The sequence below is a fragment of the Lemur catta genome, chromosome 2 (genome assembly GCF_020740605.2).
Source record: "Lemur catta isolate mLemCat1 chromosome 2, mLemCat1.pri, whole genome shotgun sequence".
Taxonomy (NCBI): Eukaryota; Metazoa; Chordata; class Mammalia; order Primates; family Lemuridae; genus Lemur; species Lemur catta.
This window is the reverse complement of record NC_059129.1, coordinates 67,329,931-67,345,402: the sequence shown is the minus strand read 5'-3', so window position 1 is coordinate 67,345,402 and position 15,472 is coordinate 67,329,931. Positions and strand designations below refer to the sequence as shown.

Below are 15,472 nucleotides of genomic sequence, written 5' to 3'. Positions count from 1 at the left end.
AATTAAACCCAACCATATACTATTCAAAATTAGAGTATATTTTGATATCTAGAGCAATATGAAGTAGTGTGTATTGACTTTTAGCTTATGAATACCTGGCACTGAAAACAAAATACTAAGAGATCATTTGTTTTTATTTACTTACAATCTCTGGCGGGCAAAATAATCATTTGGCAACTTGATATGGACAATTTTTTAGGCTTCAATATCATATTTGTCAAAATTTGGCTTAATCCTCCCCCCATGCAACTTTTCTACTATGACTAGTCAACTTGACTTGGCATTTATTCACTGTTGAAGATATCCCCAAAGGAAATGAAATCATGGTGTCATTCTACAAAATCTTTGAGAACCTTTGCATTACTTTATAGGAAATCAAATATCCAACTATTGAGCATATTCAAAGAAATAATAAAATTTGCTTCAATAAATACCTCAAATTCTTCATATAACCACAAATAAATTTCCATAAAATCACTAATGACATAGCAGTCTAAAAATTCTAAGATGTCCAATTCATCATAACTATTTAAATGGAATCTATGTCTTTTTAAGAAAGCAACAAAACAGACTAAAAAAAAGAAGGAAGACTGCATCAATCCTGGCAAAGCGAGTGAAAGGACAGCATTGATAGTAAGACGTCTAACATAAAAACATTATGTACAGAATGCTGTGCTGGCCCCTATTGTTTGCTTCTTGCTTGACTTCCTGTGGCTTAACTTTTTTTTTTTTTTAAGAGCTTGTTTTGCAGAACTGGAAAAATACTAAGCAGATAAGAAAAGGGCACATAGCCCCCTCAGCATCTGCCAGACCACATTCCAAGAAGTCAGATAAAACCAGCCCGACAGAAAACAACTGCTCTGGAAAAACATTATTCCGTTATCACTTCACAACAACAAATGCTCTGGAAACAACTGCCTTTCATTATGATTTCACAGCTACTACTGCTTAGCTCTTGATAACTCCAATAAAGGCTCAGGCCACTCATCCTCAGGGCTGGCATTCCTTCTTCCTTTCATGCTGTGTCATTTCCTCTTTTGGAAAGTAAAATAAACTCTTTACTTCAAAGCCCACATCAATGTTTGAGTCGAGAATTCTTTCTCATCCCATGATACAAGCCCTCTAACAGGGACTAACATCATGCCCTTTCTGGAAATATTGAGAATATAAGCAACATATAGTGTAATAGAATTAGACTGGAAAACAAACAAAACAGAACTAGAGAGCCACCTCCTACCAATCTCTTTAGCATAATGGGGGAGAATCTGGAGAAGTGCTAATCCGATTTCCTATTTTGGAACTAGGAAGGCAAGAGGCAGGAATCTCTTGCACCATTGTAGGCCAACTGGATTTAGAAGTTGCTAATCTGGAAAGCTTCAGGACTTGTGCAAAGACTATTCCAGCAGCACTTAGGCAAGGAAAAGAAGCTTCTCTCTGGTCCAGCAGTGCTCTTTATTGCCAAAAAGAAGACAAGCATCAGAAAGGAAGGTGGGCACATCCACATAATCACTTTGGCAATGATACCAGCCTGAGCAGAAAGTCAATTGCTGGATGAATTCTAGTGCTGTCACCCAATCTCAAAGATGCCCTGCAAAGAAAATGTGAAATGTATATTCATCACACTTTCAATTCATCATGTTAAAGGAATTTAACAGCTGCCACTGGTGGACAGTGAGGGGAACCCAACGAAAATGCATTCAACTTCTTTATAAGCAAGTTCCATGCCTAGACAGCTCTCTACAGATAAAAGGTGAAAGCAAGCAAACAAAAGAGAAAACAAGAAGTATGGGCTTCTGACCAATGCTACAGAATAAAAGGATGTTTCAAAATTAAGCTGAAAAGCAAGCTGTTTTTGAAAAAAAAAGTTGTTTTATTATAATTACATTGTGTATGCTAAGTGACTGTTACAGAATTATTTTAAGAAAAAAATAACATCTGCCATCTCCCACCCAACTCACTTCTCAAGATATCTATATTTAATAGTCTTAATCAAAGTACGCATTATATTTCAGGTACTTTTCTAAGTGCTTTACAGGTATTAGCTAATTTAGTCCCCACTTGAAAAAGAAATGTTATTGTTCCCAAGAGAAATAACTTCCTTAGGTTTACATAGCTATTGTAAGAGATACATTGTTTGAATCCAGAACACCTGACCCTCTGGGTACATTTTTACTCCATATTCCTGACTGCCTCTTGTATGCTTCTAGAGATTCTTTGTATATAAATAAGTACTTATGCAAACCTTTTGACATAATTAAAATCATAAAATAGATATATTTTATGTATTATATAATACAAAAAGATTATATTCCTAAATCGTCATGTATAAACATACATCATTAATTTTCATTATTGTAGATGCTATAATTAGTGCCCTGTTAATGTCCTACATGTTCTTTTGATTTTTTTTTTCCATTGCAGACAGTGAAACAGAGAACTTTGAACACTTATCTTCATGCCCTTTCATGTGTACATTTCTAGAAGTAGAATAAAAGCATTTGGCAGTCATCATAGTGAATGTATTACAAATTCAATTCCTCAGGAAACAAAGTCTGAGATGGAGATTGGCATGGAGGAATGCATTTGTGGACAGTTCTTGATATAAGTGCAGTATTTTCGTACATTATTTATATCTCAATAAAGCTTTTCTTTAAAAAAAGAAAAGAAAATATTTGTGGGAGAATGAAAGGTACAGAATTGGGCAGAAGCAGAGAATGAATTGTGGTTCAAAGACCAGGGAGGCTCACCAATCCTACTGCAAGCTCTAGAGCAGAAATAACCCAGTAGTGCTATCTCACACTGAGGCAAAAGGGCTCAGTCTTTACATCCCTCCATTATCCAATAATTGGGTATGGGCTGACCCAGGAAAAGGGGAGTGACCTTGAGTGTTGTGGCTCTTCCCAGCTGAGGACAATTCTCATAGATGTTAACCATCGACATTCCCAAGAGCTAGAGAAATGGCTTCAGTTCTAGGCTGAACAGCCTCTACCAGAAATCATTCCTTCCACTCTTATTTGCTTGCTTCTTATCAGTTCTGAAAGATACTGCTTTAGAATTCTGATGGGACAAAAATTATATAAAAAGATTAGTTGAATGAGTTATAGCACCTACCTCTGTAGCCAGTGTAGAGGCCAGAAGTGATACACTTCATCTCCCTTCTGTTCTACCCACGTTATATTTTCTTTTCCATCCTAGCATCTCTCTGTTCTTGTTCTAACTCTAGGGGTCTGTGTTATGATTCTTCTACTGGGGACTGCCATAAACTTCCTAAGATCTTTTGCCATCATGAAGGCACTAATACGTCTACAAACACAGAGCCTGTTGATTCTCATGGTGCAAAAGCCAAGTCTACTTACACTTCAGCCTGAACCTGGTACCAAGTCTTTTCTTGCTCTGAGACTCATTCAAAGCTGCCAGCCATCTATATCCATAGGTGAATGGGTTAGGATATTTGTGCCATTAGAACCTAAGAAATGATGTAAGGGTTCTACCAACTATAAAGTATATCCATGTCAAGTGTAATATGTATTGAGGGACTGAAGCAGTGACAAGTAAGAAAGTAAATAGCCATGGGTACTTTGGGGGAAAGATTGGTGGAATCTTTACTGTATCTTGCTGTATTGTTATAGGGGAGGCCTGGCTTCACCTACAATCAGTGAGTTTGGAGTCTGAAAACCAGGCAAGGGATCATGATTTTTGTTGGAATGCCTGCTCTCATCTTCCTAAGCATCCATTCTTGATTTATTTTGATTGTGTAGATTCAAGAATACCTTTGTTATCTTTCAATTTACCTTGTTCCTACAGACAATATGGTCTATTAAGTGTCTCTTAGTTCTCTTAGGGTAGAGGTTGCCTTGAACTTCCTCTCTACCCTTGGTGCTCATTATAATTGTGCCTAACTTGCTTTGAGGGTTATATGCCACCACCTGGGTTTCCTTTTCTTTTTTTATTTCATTCCCATTACGTACAAAGAGCCTATTTTAGGAACAGTGTCTCCTATAGTCAGTCCTGTACAGTAATGAAAGACCATGCTTTTCAATGTAGTTGGTGCCCCTTTGAAAAGTATAAGCCTTATCACTTTGATTCAAAGAAAGGTCTCCAGGCCCTCCTGTAGAACATGACTAATTTATCTGCTTCAATTATATGAAATAGGCATGGAATACAAAGTAAAACAAAAAACAAAAAATAAAAACAAAACAGAAATGACAACAAAAACATAGGAGGAGAAAAAAGTAAAAAAATTGCCCCAAATTCAACTTGATCTGTGATTAATATTGTGACCCCTATTCTTTCTTTATCTTTTAATTTCCTTGACAAAATCTTTGCCCATAGTTTTAGCAGTTTATTCTAATATTACTATTTCTAGTTGTGTTAGCCTTAGCCTTATGTTTAAATGGATTAAAAACTCATCACTTTTTTAAATCAAATAATTTATAGCATAGTTGGCCACAATTCTTCTAGCAGTGTCATCAAGAAGTAAACATATAACACATCACATGGTACCCCATAAATGTATAATATATACAATTATTATTTGCCTATTAAAGACAAGTTAAAAATAAAAACTCATGAGAGTTATAATATCTGAGTCTTTGCATTATTGAAAATATTTACTCATTGCCCCTATAGTTGAATGTCTTCTTTGTTATGTATGGCATTCTTAGGTACTATTTTCTTTCCTTTAAGGCTTTGTTGACATTATTCTATTGTCTTTAAGCCTTGAATGTTCCTATGGTAAAACTAGCTGATCTTTTACACTTGGGAGATAAATGAACCTTTGTTTTCTATGAATGATTTTTTTTTTCCTTTTATCTTTGAGATCTAGTAATTTTACCAGGCAACGTTTTGTTGTTGATTGATGTTTATTGATATTGTTGTCATTGTTGTTAATACACCATGTGTAACATTCCAGTCTCTAGATTTGTATCTTTATTTTTTTGGAAAGGTTTCTTGGATGATAGCCTTCCACTTTTTTTAGGCCCCCAATTATGCATATATTTGCTTTTTTGTTTGTTTACAAATCTAACAGTTTGTTTCTACTTTTTAAAGAATTTTTACTTTTTCTAACTTTATTTTACTGATTATTCTCAGGTGTGTTTTTTTATATGCCTGTATTTTCAATTTTATTTAGTTATTATTCTTATTAATCTTTTCATGAAGCCTTTATTTCTATAGTGTATTTAATTTTACCCTCTATTTTTTTCTGGAATTCTGCCATTGTATTACCTCTCACTTTGTTAACTAATTTTTTCCCTGAGTCCTATATATCTCCTTAAAGATTTTGTTATATAGTAAAATTTATATTAGCTTTTTACTTTTCTTAAAATTCTCTAGTTGTAATTTTAATCTGTTTGGTAAAATAATGCTTCTATGAAATGTCTTGCTCTTTTCATATTCATTTACTATTTTTACATATACGTACATACACAAAAGACAGCAGTTCAGACAGACAGAGAGGATTGATGTCCTTTTCTTCACCTCAGCAGTATGGACTGGTAGCTAGAGGACTGCTTATTTTGCTTTATGAGCCCTCAAGGTTTCATGTCTCTGAAATTCCAAATTCTGCCAGGATCTTCTCCTCTGCCCCTAACACTCTGTAATGGGAAATTGGCCCAGCTTTATGTTCCAGACAAGTTTTTTTTTTTTTCCTTTTGAAGTGAGTTTCCTGCTCTAGAGAACTCTATTTGCTGCCATTTCTGCTGGCTTCTTCCAGCGGCAGGCACTGCTCTTCGTATCTGCTCTTACGTTGGTCCCTCTTTCACTGTGTTCGCCATCTCATCCTTTTTTTGTATTCTGTCTTGGGATTATTGATAACTGTCTTATTGAAGATGGATTTTCATTGTCTGTTTCTAATTTTCTTTGTCACATTGGATTAGATTCAGAGAGATGTGGGCACTTTATATTTTACAGTGAGAAATCTCTTCTATTTTGAATTTATCCTTTCTCCCCATGAGTTTGAGGTTCTGGCTTAGAGATTTTTTTAAGGTTATTTGAATATCACTCAGACTCTGGATTGACTAACCAAGTGCCAGGAATGGTCTTGTCAGGAAACAGGATCATAGATAACAAAAACTTTCTCCATAACCCCTGTGATACAGGTAACCCTTCAGTGACATTTTTTAAAAGAAAATTTTCTGCTTCTCTTTCTTTCTCCCCTTTTCTCTCTCTCTCATCTCTCCTCTCTTCATTTCTTTCTATAGTCTCACCCCTTTTTAAAAAAATAAGTAAAATGCAATGTGGGTGTTACTAGATTTTTTTTAAAAAAGGAAATATTTTATAATTTTAATTTTTAATCAAATGATAGGTTCATAATAATTTCTATGTATGTAAAGATATGTTAGCTTTTTTCTTGAGTAGGTTTATTTTTGCATATTTTTGACATTGGCTAACCAAATTTGTGCTACATTTCAGAATTAATGCTATTATATGCATATAGCCTAGAACTGAGAGTATATAATTAGTAATTAGAGTATATATTTTGGGGGTTTGTAACAGATATAGCATTTATTATAATGCTAGCCGCAACAAAAAAACCCCACAAAGCTACATTTTATTTCCTTCTTGCTTATAACATTTCTGAATGTGTAAAAGTGCTTTGACTTTTGCTGACTCAGTTGATTTGCTTTTGAGACTTAAAGTGTGATGTTTATTAAATTTGGAGTTTAAAATCTTTCTCCTTATGAAACATCTGACATACAGCAGATTTATAAATTATTTTGTAAAATGTTTATAAATTTAAGTTCTACATCTTAGTACTTTAGTTCCTTTAAGTAATACTCTATCTTGTTTTTATATTTAAAATTCTGCCTCCCACTCAACTGTACTTGAAAGAATAAAAATATATATGTAGGAGTTTTATATATTTTAAACTGTACTTGAAAGATTATATATGCATTTTTATGTATAATTTGAATACAATCTGTATGGATATAGTGTATGGGTCTTATGCATGCATATACACATACATACGTATATTTACATACATTTTTAAGCAGCAAAAAAGGTACAATTGTAAATTCATCTGACTATATAAGAAATTATATTTAAAAGCAAACTTACATTGACTTGCCCAAAGTATCTTTTTTGGAAAAAATCAGGAGCCAGAAGTAATACTTACTTGCTGAGATATTGATGCGTCATCAATTTTCTGTGTCCACGCACACACATACACATACCCATACACACTCGAGCCATCAAGGAAAAAAAATAAAATATAAGAAAATGAAGATATTAAACTTACACATTTTAAATATAAACTGAGTTTATGCTCATAGTTGAATCATATAATTGTTCATGTTACTCATGTTTGTACCACTAGCCGTGTTCTTGAATCAACAGGTAAACTCATAGGATAATAGCTTTAAATATCTTTTCTTGTTGTCAGCCTTTTATGCCAGTGTTTTATTTCAGCTTTAGTGAGGATATTGTGGAAAGACTCACTTTGAAGATAAATATCTTATGCTTGCTGTAGCTTTAGAAAAAACATGTACTTAACTCTGATCATCAGTCTCAGGGGTAAAATGCCCCATTCTCATGGTTTCTATACTGTGATCACAATGTCAAAACATCTGCAGTTACTTTTACTGTCCTGCATATAGTTGGCTTTGTTGTTCTAGTCCCAGATTTACGTGTATCAACTTTGGGTTTTCTCCAAAATACAGCACGAGTTCCATGAGATTAACTTCAGATTTTAAATGTGAACGTATTGGAGGCTTGACTCGATGTCTTTTCTGCCTCTGCTTGGCTGGCACTTCAGCTTCCTGCTATGAAATGAGGAATATTCTGAATCTTGAAAAAACCTGGAATTGTTTTTCAGAGATGCTGATCTACAAAGGAGCCTGAATTCAACAACTGTGAAAAGGATTATTGATCAGTTGTCTTATGTGGCATAGGAGATGAAATCATATAGAATATTGAAACATAGATAATTTATAGAGAATTATATCAAGGAATTATCCAAATAGTTCATTTACATCAAAATTCACATTGCTTAGAAATGCAAAATAATTATTTCAGTAGAAAGAAATAATTTATAGACTCTGTATATAAAGAGATAAATTATGATATATCCAAAATTATAAGTATACATTTACAAAAAATATATATATATGAAATGAGGCTTGATAGCCTAAATAGAAAAGGTTTGTTTCCCATTAACATTGATTGAAACAGAAATTTTTGAGTTTGTTTAATAATCTTTTCTTCACCTTCAAAAGAAAAAAAAAAAGGTTTGCTTTCTGTCAGACCAAGTGTTTGTGATAATCTGCCTAGCAGAATTCTTTTCTGGTTATTCTTTCTTACTCAAAGATTCTAAGATTCTCTATAATATTTAAAAATATCACAGTGAAGAAGAGCTATTCTATGTGTTTCATAAACTAACTTTATGTTTCAGTAGAAAGGGCCAATTTTAAATTTATTTCATGCTAAATTATTCCTTGTAATGCTTGTTAGAATGTTCTTTGAATTTTTATTGCATGCCTTGATTTTTCCACAAAGCTCCATATTTGAATTTCTTATTACATATAAAGCAGCATCTGAAACCATGCAGTTAATTTAAGTTATTATATATTAAACACCATCTTTTCTTCCATTACCATCATTATCATTCTCTATTTTACCTGATGGTACCATTATCTTTGCAAAATAAAGCTAAAGCCCACTGATTCCTCCTCATTCTTCATTCTGCTTCATTGGTCTGTGCTAACCATTGTCCAAATCTTCTCAACCCTACATCAGAAATGTATATAAAATCTGATATACTTTATTATTGCCTTTGTGTAGGTTCTCATACTCTCTCATCAACAATAAAACAATAGCTTCCTTCCTAAATGATCTTCACGCTACTAAGCTCTGCCTATTTTAACCCATCCTCTACTCTACAAAAATCTTATGTCACTTCTCTGCTTAAAATCAACAGCAACAAAACCTTTAATATCTTCAAGGATAGAATTCAAAATTTCTTAATTTCACTATTGTTGTTGTTGCTATGATTTTCAAGATCCTAAACAACCTTACCCTGCTGTTGCTTTTTAGACTACCTCCAACCTTTCATTTCACCAATATCAATCTTCTCACATATTTTTACATGTTAACATCTTCATGCTGTTCTTCAGAGTGGTTCTTAATCCTACTTTCTATTATATTTTTAATTTTTCCTAATAAAATAACTTTTTTAAAATAAATATTTCAGTCTAAATGAGATAAGCAATTTTCTACATTTCTTTCCAAGAGGATTGCAGAGGTTAAGAGTATAGTAATGATCATCATAATTCATTATTAATATAGTTTTGTTGATAAACCTGATGGTATAACTAAATGAATGAGCAAATTGATGAATGGACGAAACAAAATAAGGAATGAATTACTTAATTGGGTAGCTTATATTTTTTATTTCTTCTTTTTTCTATTCTAGATAATAATACTATTTTATTATTTGCAGCCTTATTATTCGTTTTTTACCTACCAGTTTTAGTTGAAATTTTATTTTTATATACTTAATGGTTGTAAGAAACAATAAGTGAGCTAATTTTTTAATTAACAAATAAAAATTGTGTACATTTATGGTATACAACATGACATTTTGATATATGTATATATTGTGAAATGGGCAAATCAAGCTAATGAGCATTGCATTACCTCACATACTTATCACTTTTTTGTGATGAGAGCACTTAAAATCTACTCTCGGTAATTTTCAACTACACAATATATTGTTATTAACTATAGTCATCATGATGTACAATTGATCTCTTGAAATTATTTCTTCTAACTATATCCTTGGATCAATAGCTCCCCTAATTTCCCTACCTCCCATCCTCTGGTAGCCAACATTCTACTCTCTGCTTCTATGAATAGTGAACTAATTTTTATTAGAAAATATTCTTTAAATTGCATATACTATGAGATTTGTATTTATAAATTTATAGCCAAAAAACCCTATATGCTTTGCTATACAAAACATGTTCGATCATACCTACATATCACTGAACAATACCTAGTCATCACACATTCAATAACTGTGGTTAGGTAAGTATATAGAATGGTTAGTATTTAGGAATTAGCATTTATTAAGATTTTGAAGGTTATGAATTTATTTGATGAGTACTCTTTTTTCCCATTTTTAAACACAATGACAAACTTTATTTTCTATTATCAGCTTTAGTACTTTAAATCAACATTTAAGATTTGAAATGTTCTTAGAAGGAGTTTGATATATTTTATACCAATGAATTTAGGTTTCTTCACTAGGGAAGAGAGCAAATTAGAATATATTAGTTTACCTTTAGGCACACACTCAATTTGTTTTTAAGTGTTTACTACTGGAAATTGTACACTTGAAAAGTCATACAGTATGTGTTTTGCTTGCTTGTTTTTTTTTAATCCACAAAGATTGTGCTTCTAGCTGTGAGTTTGAAAAATTTTGCCAGATCACACTGAATGCTGAAATTATTCCATGGTGCAATCTTAAAATCAGATTGAAGCTCTCAAATAAAATATGTTTTTCTGTCCATCAAAGATAGATTTCTTTGACATGTACAGGAACAGATTCAAATATATAAACCTGTAGGTGTGATTGTTAGTTACTAGTAATGAGTTTGTTCCTCAGAACTTTATTTTCTACAGAATATCCATCCGTCTCCATAGGACTCAGCCTTGGCATTATCAGTCTGGTTGACATACGGCCAGATGCTTTCTGGAGGATTTGATCCTTGTAACGACACCATGTGAAGTCTTAGGCCACCTGTTATGTGAGAAGATAAAACAGACCATCAGCACACATGCTAAATATTCAGCCATTGCCAGTTATTCACAGGAAACACTTTTAAATTAGCCAAGTTGAAATTATGTACTCACAAGAGAATAAATAAAGAGAAAAACATAAAAATTTGTGCAACACCCTTAGGACCTGTGGTCATGATGTGGTAATGACTACTATGATTTAAGTGACATTTTATGATTTAAGAAAGCATTAATTCTCTAGCTTTTCTTCCTTTAAATTGGCATAATATATTAATTGATGACCATGATATGACCAAATGGTTTTATATACAGTGAAGCTTTTATAAGTAAAACAAATGCACTGAAGTTATTTTATTAGGAATGAGTAATACCTAGTTTTAACATTATTACATAAAAGGTTACATGGTATGATAATGAATTTGAACATGTAAACAAAACAAAACAGGAACCTGGGGGAAAGAATCTGGATTCCAGGTCCCATTTGCTAACCATGTAACTTTGCATTAATCATTTTTATCCTTTGCACTTCTAGCTATCTCATCTGTAAAGTGACAATAAGAAAATACCTCTTATACATATTTCAAAGCTTTATTGAAAGTATCAAATTGGATAATATATTTGACAGTTTTAAAATGTGATATTACCATTAAAATTTAAATAAATATTTATTGTTGTGATACATAATATATTTAGGCTGATAGGGCAACAGTTTTTAATTTTTTTTTAATTCTGTGACAGCACCCAGTAACTACTGTAGGTGGTTAGGTTATATACACTTATTTATTTATTTATTTATTTATTTATTTATTTATTTATTTATTGAGACAAAGTCTCACTCATTTTGTTGCCTGGGCTAGAGTGAGTGCCGTGGCATCAGCCTAGCTCACAGCAACCTCAAACTCCTGGGCTTAAGCAATCCTACTGCCTCAGCCTCCTGAGTAGCTGGGACTACAGGCATGCACCACCATGCCCGGCTAATTTTTTCTATATATATTTTTAGTTGGCCAGATAATTTATTTCTATTTTTAGTAGAGATGGGGTCTCGCTCAGGCTAGTCTCGAACTCCTGACCTCGAGTGATCCACTTGCCTCGCCTCCCAAAGGGCTAGGATTACAGGCGTGAGCCACCGTGCCTGGCCTATATACACTTTTTAATTCATCATCTCATTTAATCTTTACAAGAATTCTCTGATATTACCAGTGTCATTAAGTTCTCTGATCCTCAGTTTCTCAAATGAAAGAATTCAGGTAGGGCTATCTGACTCCCACATTGAGTACTTTATATCAAGGAATACCTACAATGTTGTCAACATTTATTATGTACGTGATATTATGGAGATTCAGATAATTCTTACCCATCAAGAAACCGGAAGCATAATAGTGGAGACAAGCCATGCAAATGGTTATAATATAAGGTAGTATAGGTGATGAGTTCCTAAAGGGTGTGGCAAGCAAATTTTAGAGCAAGGTGAAATTATATGTAGAGTTCAATTTCAGGTGTTGGTGTAAGTTATTCATTCAACTATATCCTCTAATATATGGTATCCTCTATATTTATAAATACAAAATGTCCTTGATTTTTCTGAGGCTGGAAACCTGGAAATAAGGTGATTCTCGCCCTCCTTCCCTCCTTTCTTGCCTCCCTCCCTTCCTTCCTTCTTTTCTTCCTTTCTTGTTTATTCTTCCTTTCTTCCTTTATTCCTTCCCTTCCACCTTTTAGCAAGATATTACCTATCATAAAGCAAGTAAGATGATATTCTTTTCAAGTTATCTTAAAAATCTGTGGCATTCTTTTCAAGGTATCTTAAAAATCTAATTTATCAGTAAAGGACTTTCTTTTTTTTCTGAAAATAGTTCCTCTTCTAATGTCTCCTATGCCTTGTTTCATGATTCATTACTTGCCTAACAGTAGAGTTACACAAGGTTTGGAGCTCTACCTTACCCATAGATTGACACAAAGACTTTCCTTGAACCCATCTATAGTTGTGGTTGACTTCCACTTAACCAGTGGGTGAACTATCCCTGTGTTTACTCTCTATCTGCAGATATCATTATAACTTGTCCATTCTCTTGCATCAACAGCACTTTCCCTTCCCCTGTCTGTCAAAATTCTGCTACTCTTAGGAGCAGAACTAGCCTAAGTCTAAAGGAAGATGATTGTCTAAAGTGATATTTGAAAAAATGACAGATACCAGATGGAGGGTTAGACTGAGCTAGAGTCTATGATAGACAGACAAGATCCAAATTCAGATGAGATCCAGATTCTTTAATTTTTATTTGTTTGCTTTCTCTTCAATTTTCTAATATTAATCAAATATTAATAGGAAAAAATGTTCTACAACGGTTTTTAACATGATTCAATGAACATGCAAAAACTGAAACCAAAAAGAGATGCTTAACATAAAGGAGTACTTTGTTAAAATACTCAGGTAATTACAAATATACATATTGCTAAGAACATTGAATTAAATATCATTTCAGGCTTATAAACAGTTATCTGTAAAAAATTATTTTACATTAAATAATTAATAGGGAAATTTTGCTCAATTGGTAATTCAGCTCAATAATTGTTCTCTGATATGTCTCAGAGGCCTAACTATGTTAGAAATTTTCCAAGTGCTTCTTAAATCTTATTTCAGCATTGCAGTCAGTTTCACAGTAATATACATTAAATAGTCCCAGGAAATTAGGCAAACAATATTTAAAAACTATGTATGATGTATTATTCCTGTTATATATTTTAAAAGACCATATACTATTAGTTTAAAGGAGCAGTTGCTTTGAAGATGCAAAGAATAAACTTGAAAAATACATTTCTTAAAATTGTATTTCAGCTGCGAATGTACATCTGGATTGACTGGACAAAACTGTAGTGAAGAAATAAATGAATGTGACTCTGATCCATGCATGAATGGAGCACTTTGCCATGAATCTACCATCCCTGGGCAGTTTGTCTGTCTGTGTCCACCCTTTTATACTGGACAATTTTGCCATCAACGCTATAACCCCTGTGATCTACTCAATAACCCTTGCAGAAACAACGCAACATGCTTGACTTTGGTAGATGGAAATCGTTATTGTATTTGTAGAAAAGGTAAGAGCTTATGTATGATTTATTATCTTTTAATTAATTAGTTTGTTAATTTATTTGTTTATTGTGATATGGGCTGACGGCCCCTTAAGAATGGATGAGAAAAACCCTATATAAATTGGGGGATGTGGGGTTATCTGACTGCAAATCCAGGTATAAAAATCATATTGGAGAAATATACCTAAAGAATTAACCTACATAGTGTTGAGTGTTGAGGGGAAGGGTGAATGGTGAAGCTTTACAGCTTTTGGCACTTTTTTTTTTTTCCATTCAGAAATTGTTTCTTTGTCTGATAACAGTTTCTCTTTCCTGAAGAATCTTGTTCATGTAGTGTCCTTGACAATAGCAGTTATTTAGAAATGAGCATAGGTACAATCTAGGGTAATTAAATGCTTCACTGTAACTTTTCTTCCGGAGCTATCAAGAAATATTACTTTCTGCTTAGATTGTTCAGCTCCTATCATGTGACTCTGGTAGCTGCTTTGTCCCATGAGACACATCCTATGCAAGAGAGAATGTGCAGACCAAAGAATATTATTGGAGCCTTTGAGTCCAGCCATTCCTGAAGCCAGGCTACTTCTGGCTTTCTGGGTCATATCAGCCAATAACTTCATTTAATATCATTAAACTTTTGATTAGGGCCTCTTCAGATATAACTGAAAGAAATCTGACGAATGCATAGGTAGTTTGGGTACGTGTTCACTGATTATTATGTCTGGCTACTCAAAAGCAATTACCATCTTCAATGGAAATGCTTCTGCCATAAAACTAGCATATGACAGGTTTTCAGTATAATTGGAATGTGTCATAAGCACAATATAAAAACCACATAGTGTTTAGAGGACCACAACTACAGTTCATTTTCTAATATTCACTTATAGGTTCATATCTTCTTCCCTGTCACTGGCCCTTAAAGGAGTCCCTTAAAGAGGAGGGCAACATTTATTTACTCTTCTGTTCAAAAGGGCCAGCTTAGACTATATTAGTTACTTAGCTATCTTATTCAAAGCTACACACACACACACACACACATTTCTAATTGTGGAAGTAAATTTCTGTAAATCAGGTCTAAATACTGTAAAAATATTTACTTAATATTGCCTTTACTAGTTCAACCTCTGTAACAGATGAAAAACTAAAGTCTGTACCATTGCTTTAAAAAACTACCTCAGACAATTAAAAAGAGGTTCACTATTAAATATTTTACGAGCTTTGCCCTGGGTTATTTTAATAGCTGTTATTTAAAATAGGGTCTATGTCAAAGCTATTATATCCTTTTTTTAAAGAAAATATTTGATAAAATTCCATTTTAACAAGCACCAACATTTAAAAACTACAACAAATTAGAAGACTTAACATATTCTACAAATAAAGGATTTAGAAACTCCACTGGATCTCTCTGCAAGTTGCTGGTGTTTGTCAATTGACTAGAATATGATGGGTCACAAGCAAATAAGTTTTAAGGTCTGAGGTTCAGTGGATGTATTTCTGAATTTCTGTTCACAGTTTTTAGTCAATCTACAGGGTCTCTCACAACATAAATATGAGTATAGATAAAATTCCAGAGCCAGAGTAATAATGTGACTGCATGCTAGACTACCGAATTATAAATGGCATTCACAATTACCCTGAAGGACCAGCA

General features: G+C 33.2%; 1 protein-coding gene across 1 annotated transcript in view; it reads left to right on the top strand.

Annotated features, from left to right (window-relative positions):
* EYS (eyes shut homolog) overlaps positions 1 to 15,472 on the top strand; it is a 1,451,515-nt gene that overhangs the window by 464,281 nt on the left and 971,762 nt on the right. Inside the window, 1 exon segment of the mRNA XM_045543805.1 lies at positions 13,574 to 13,833. Coding sequence (XP_045399761.1) covers positions 13,574 to 13,833 — 260 coding nt within the window.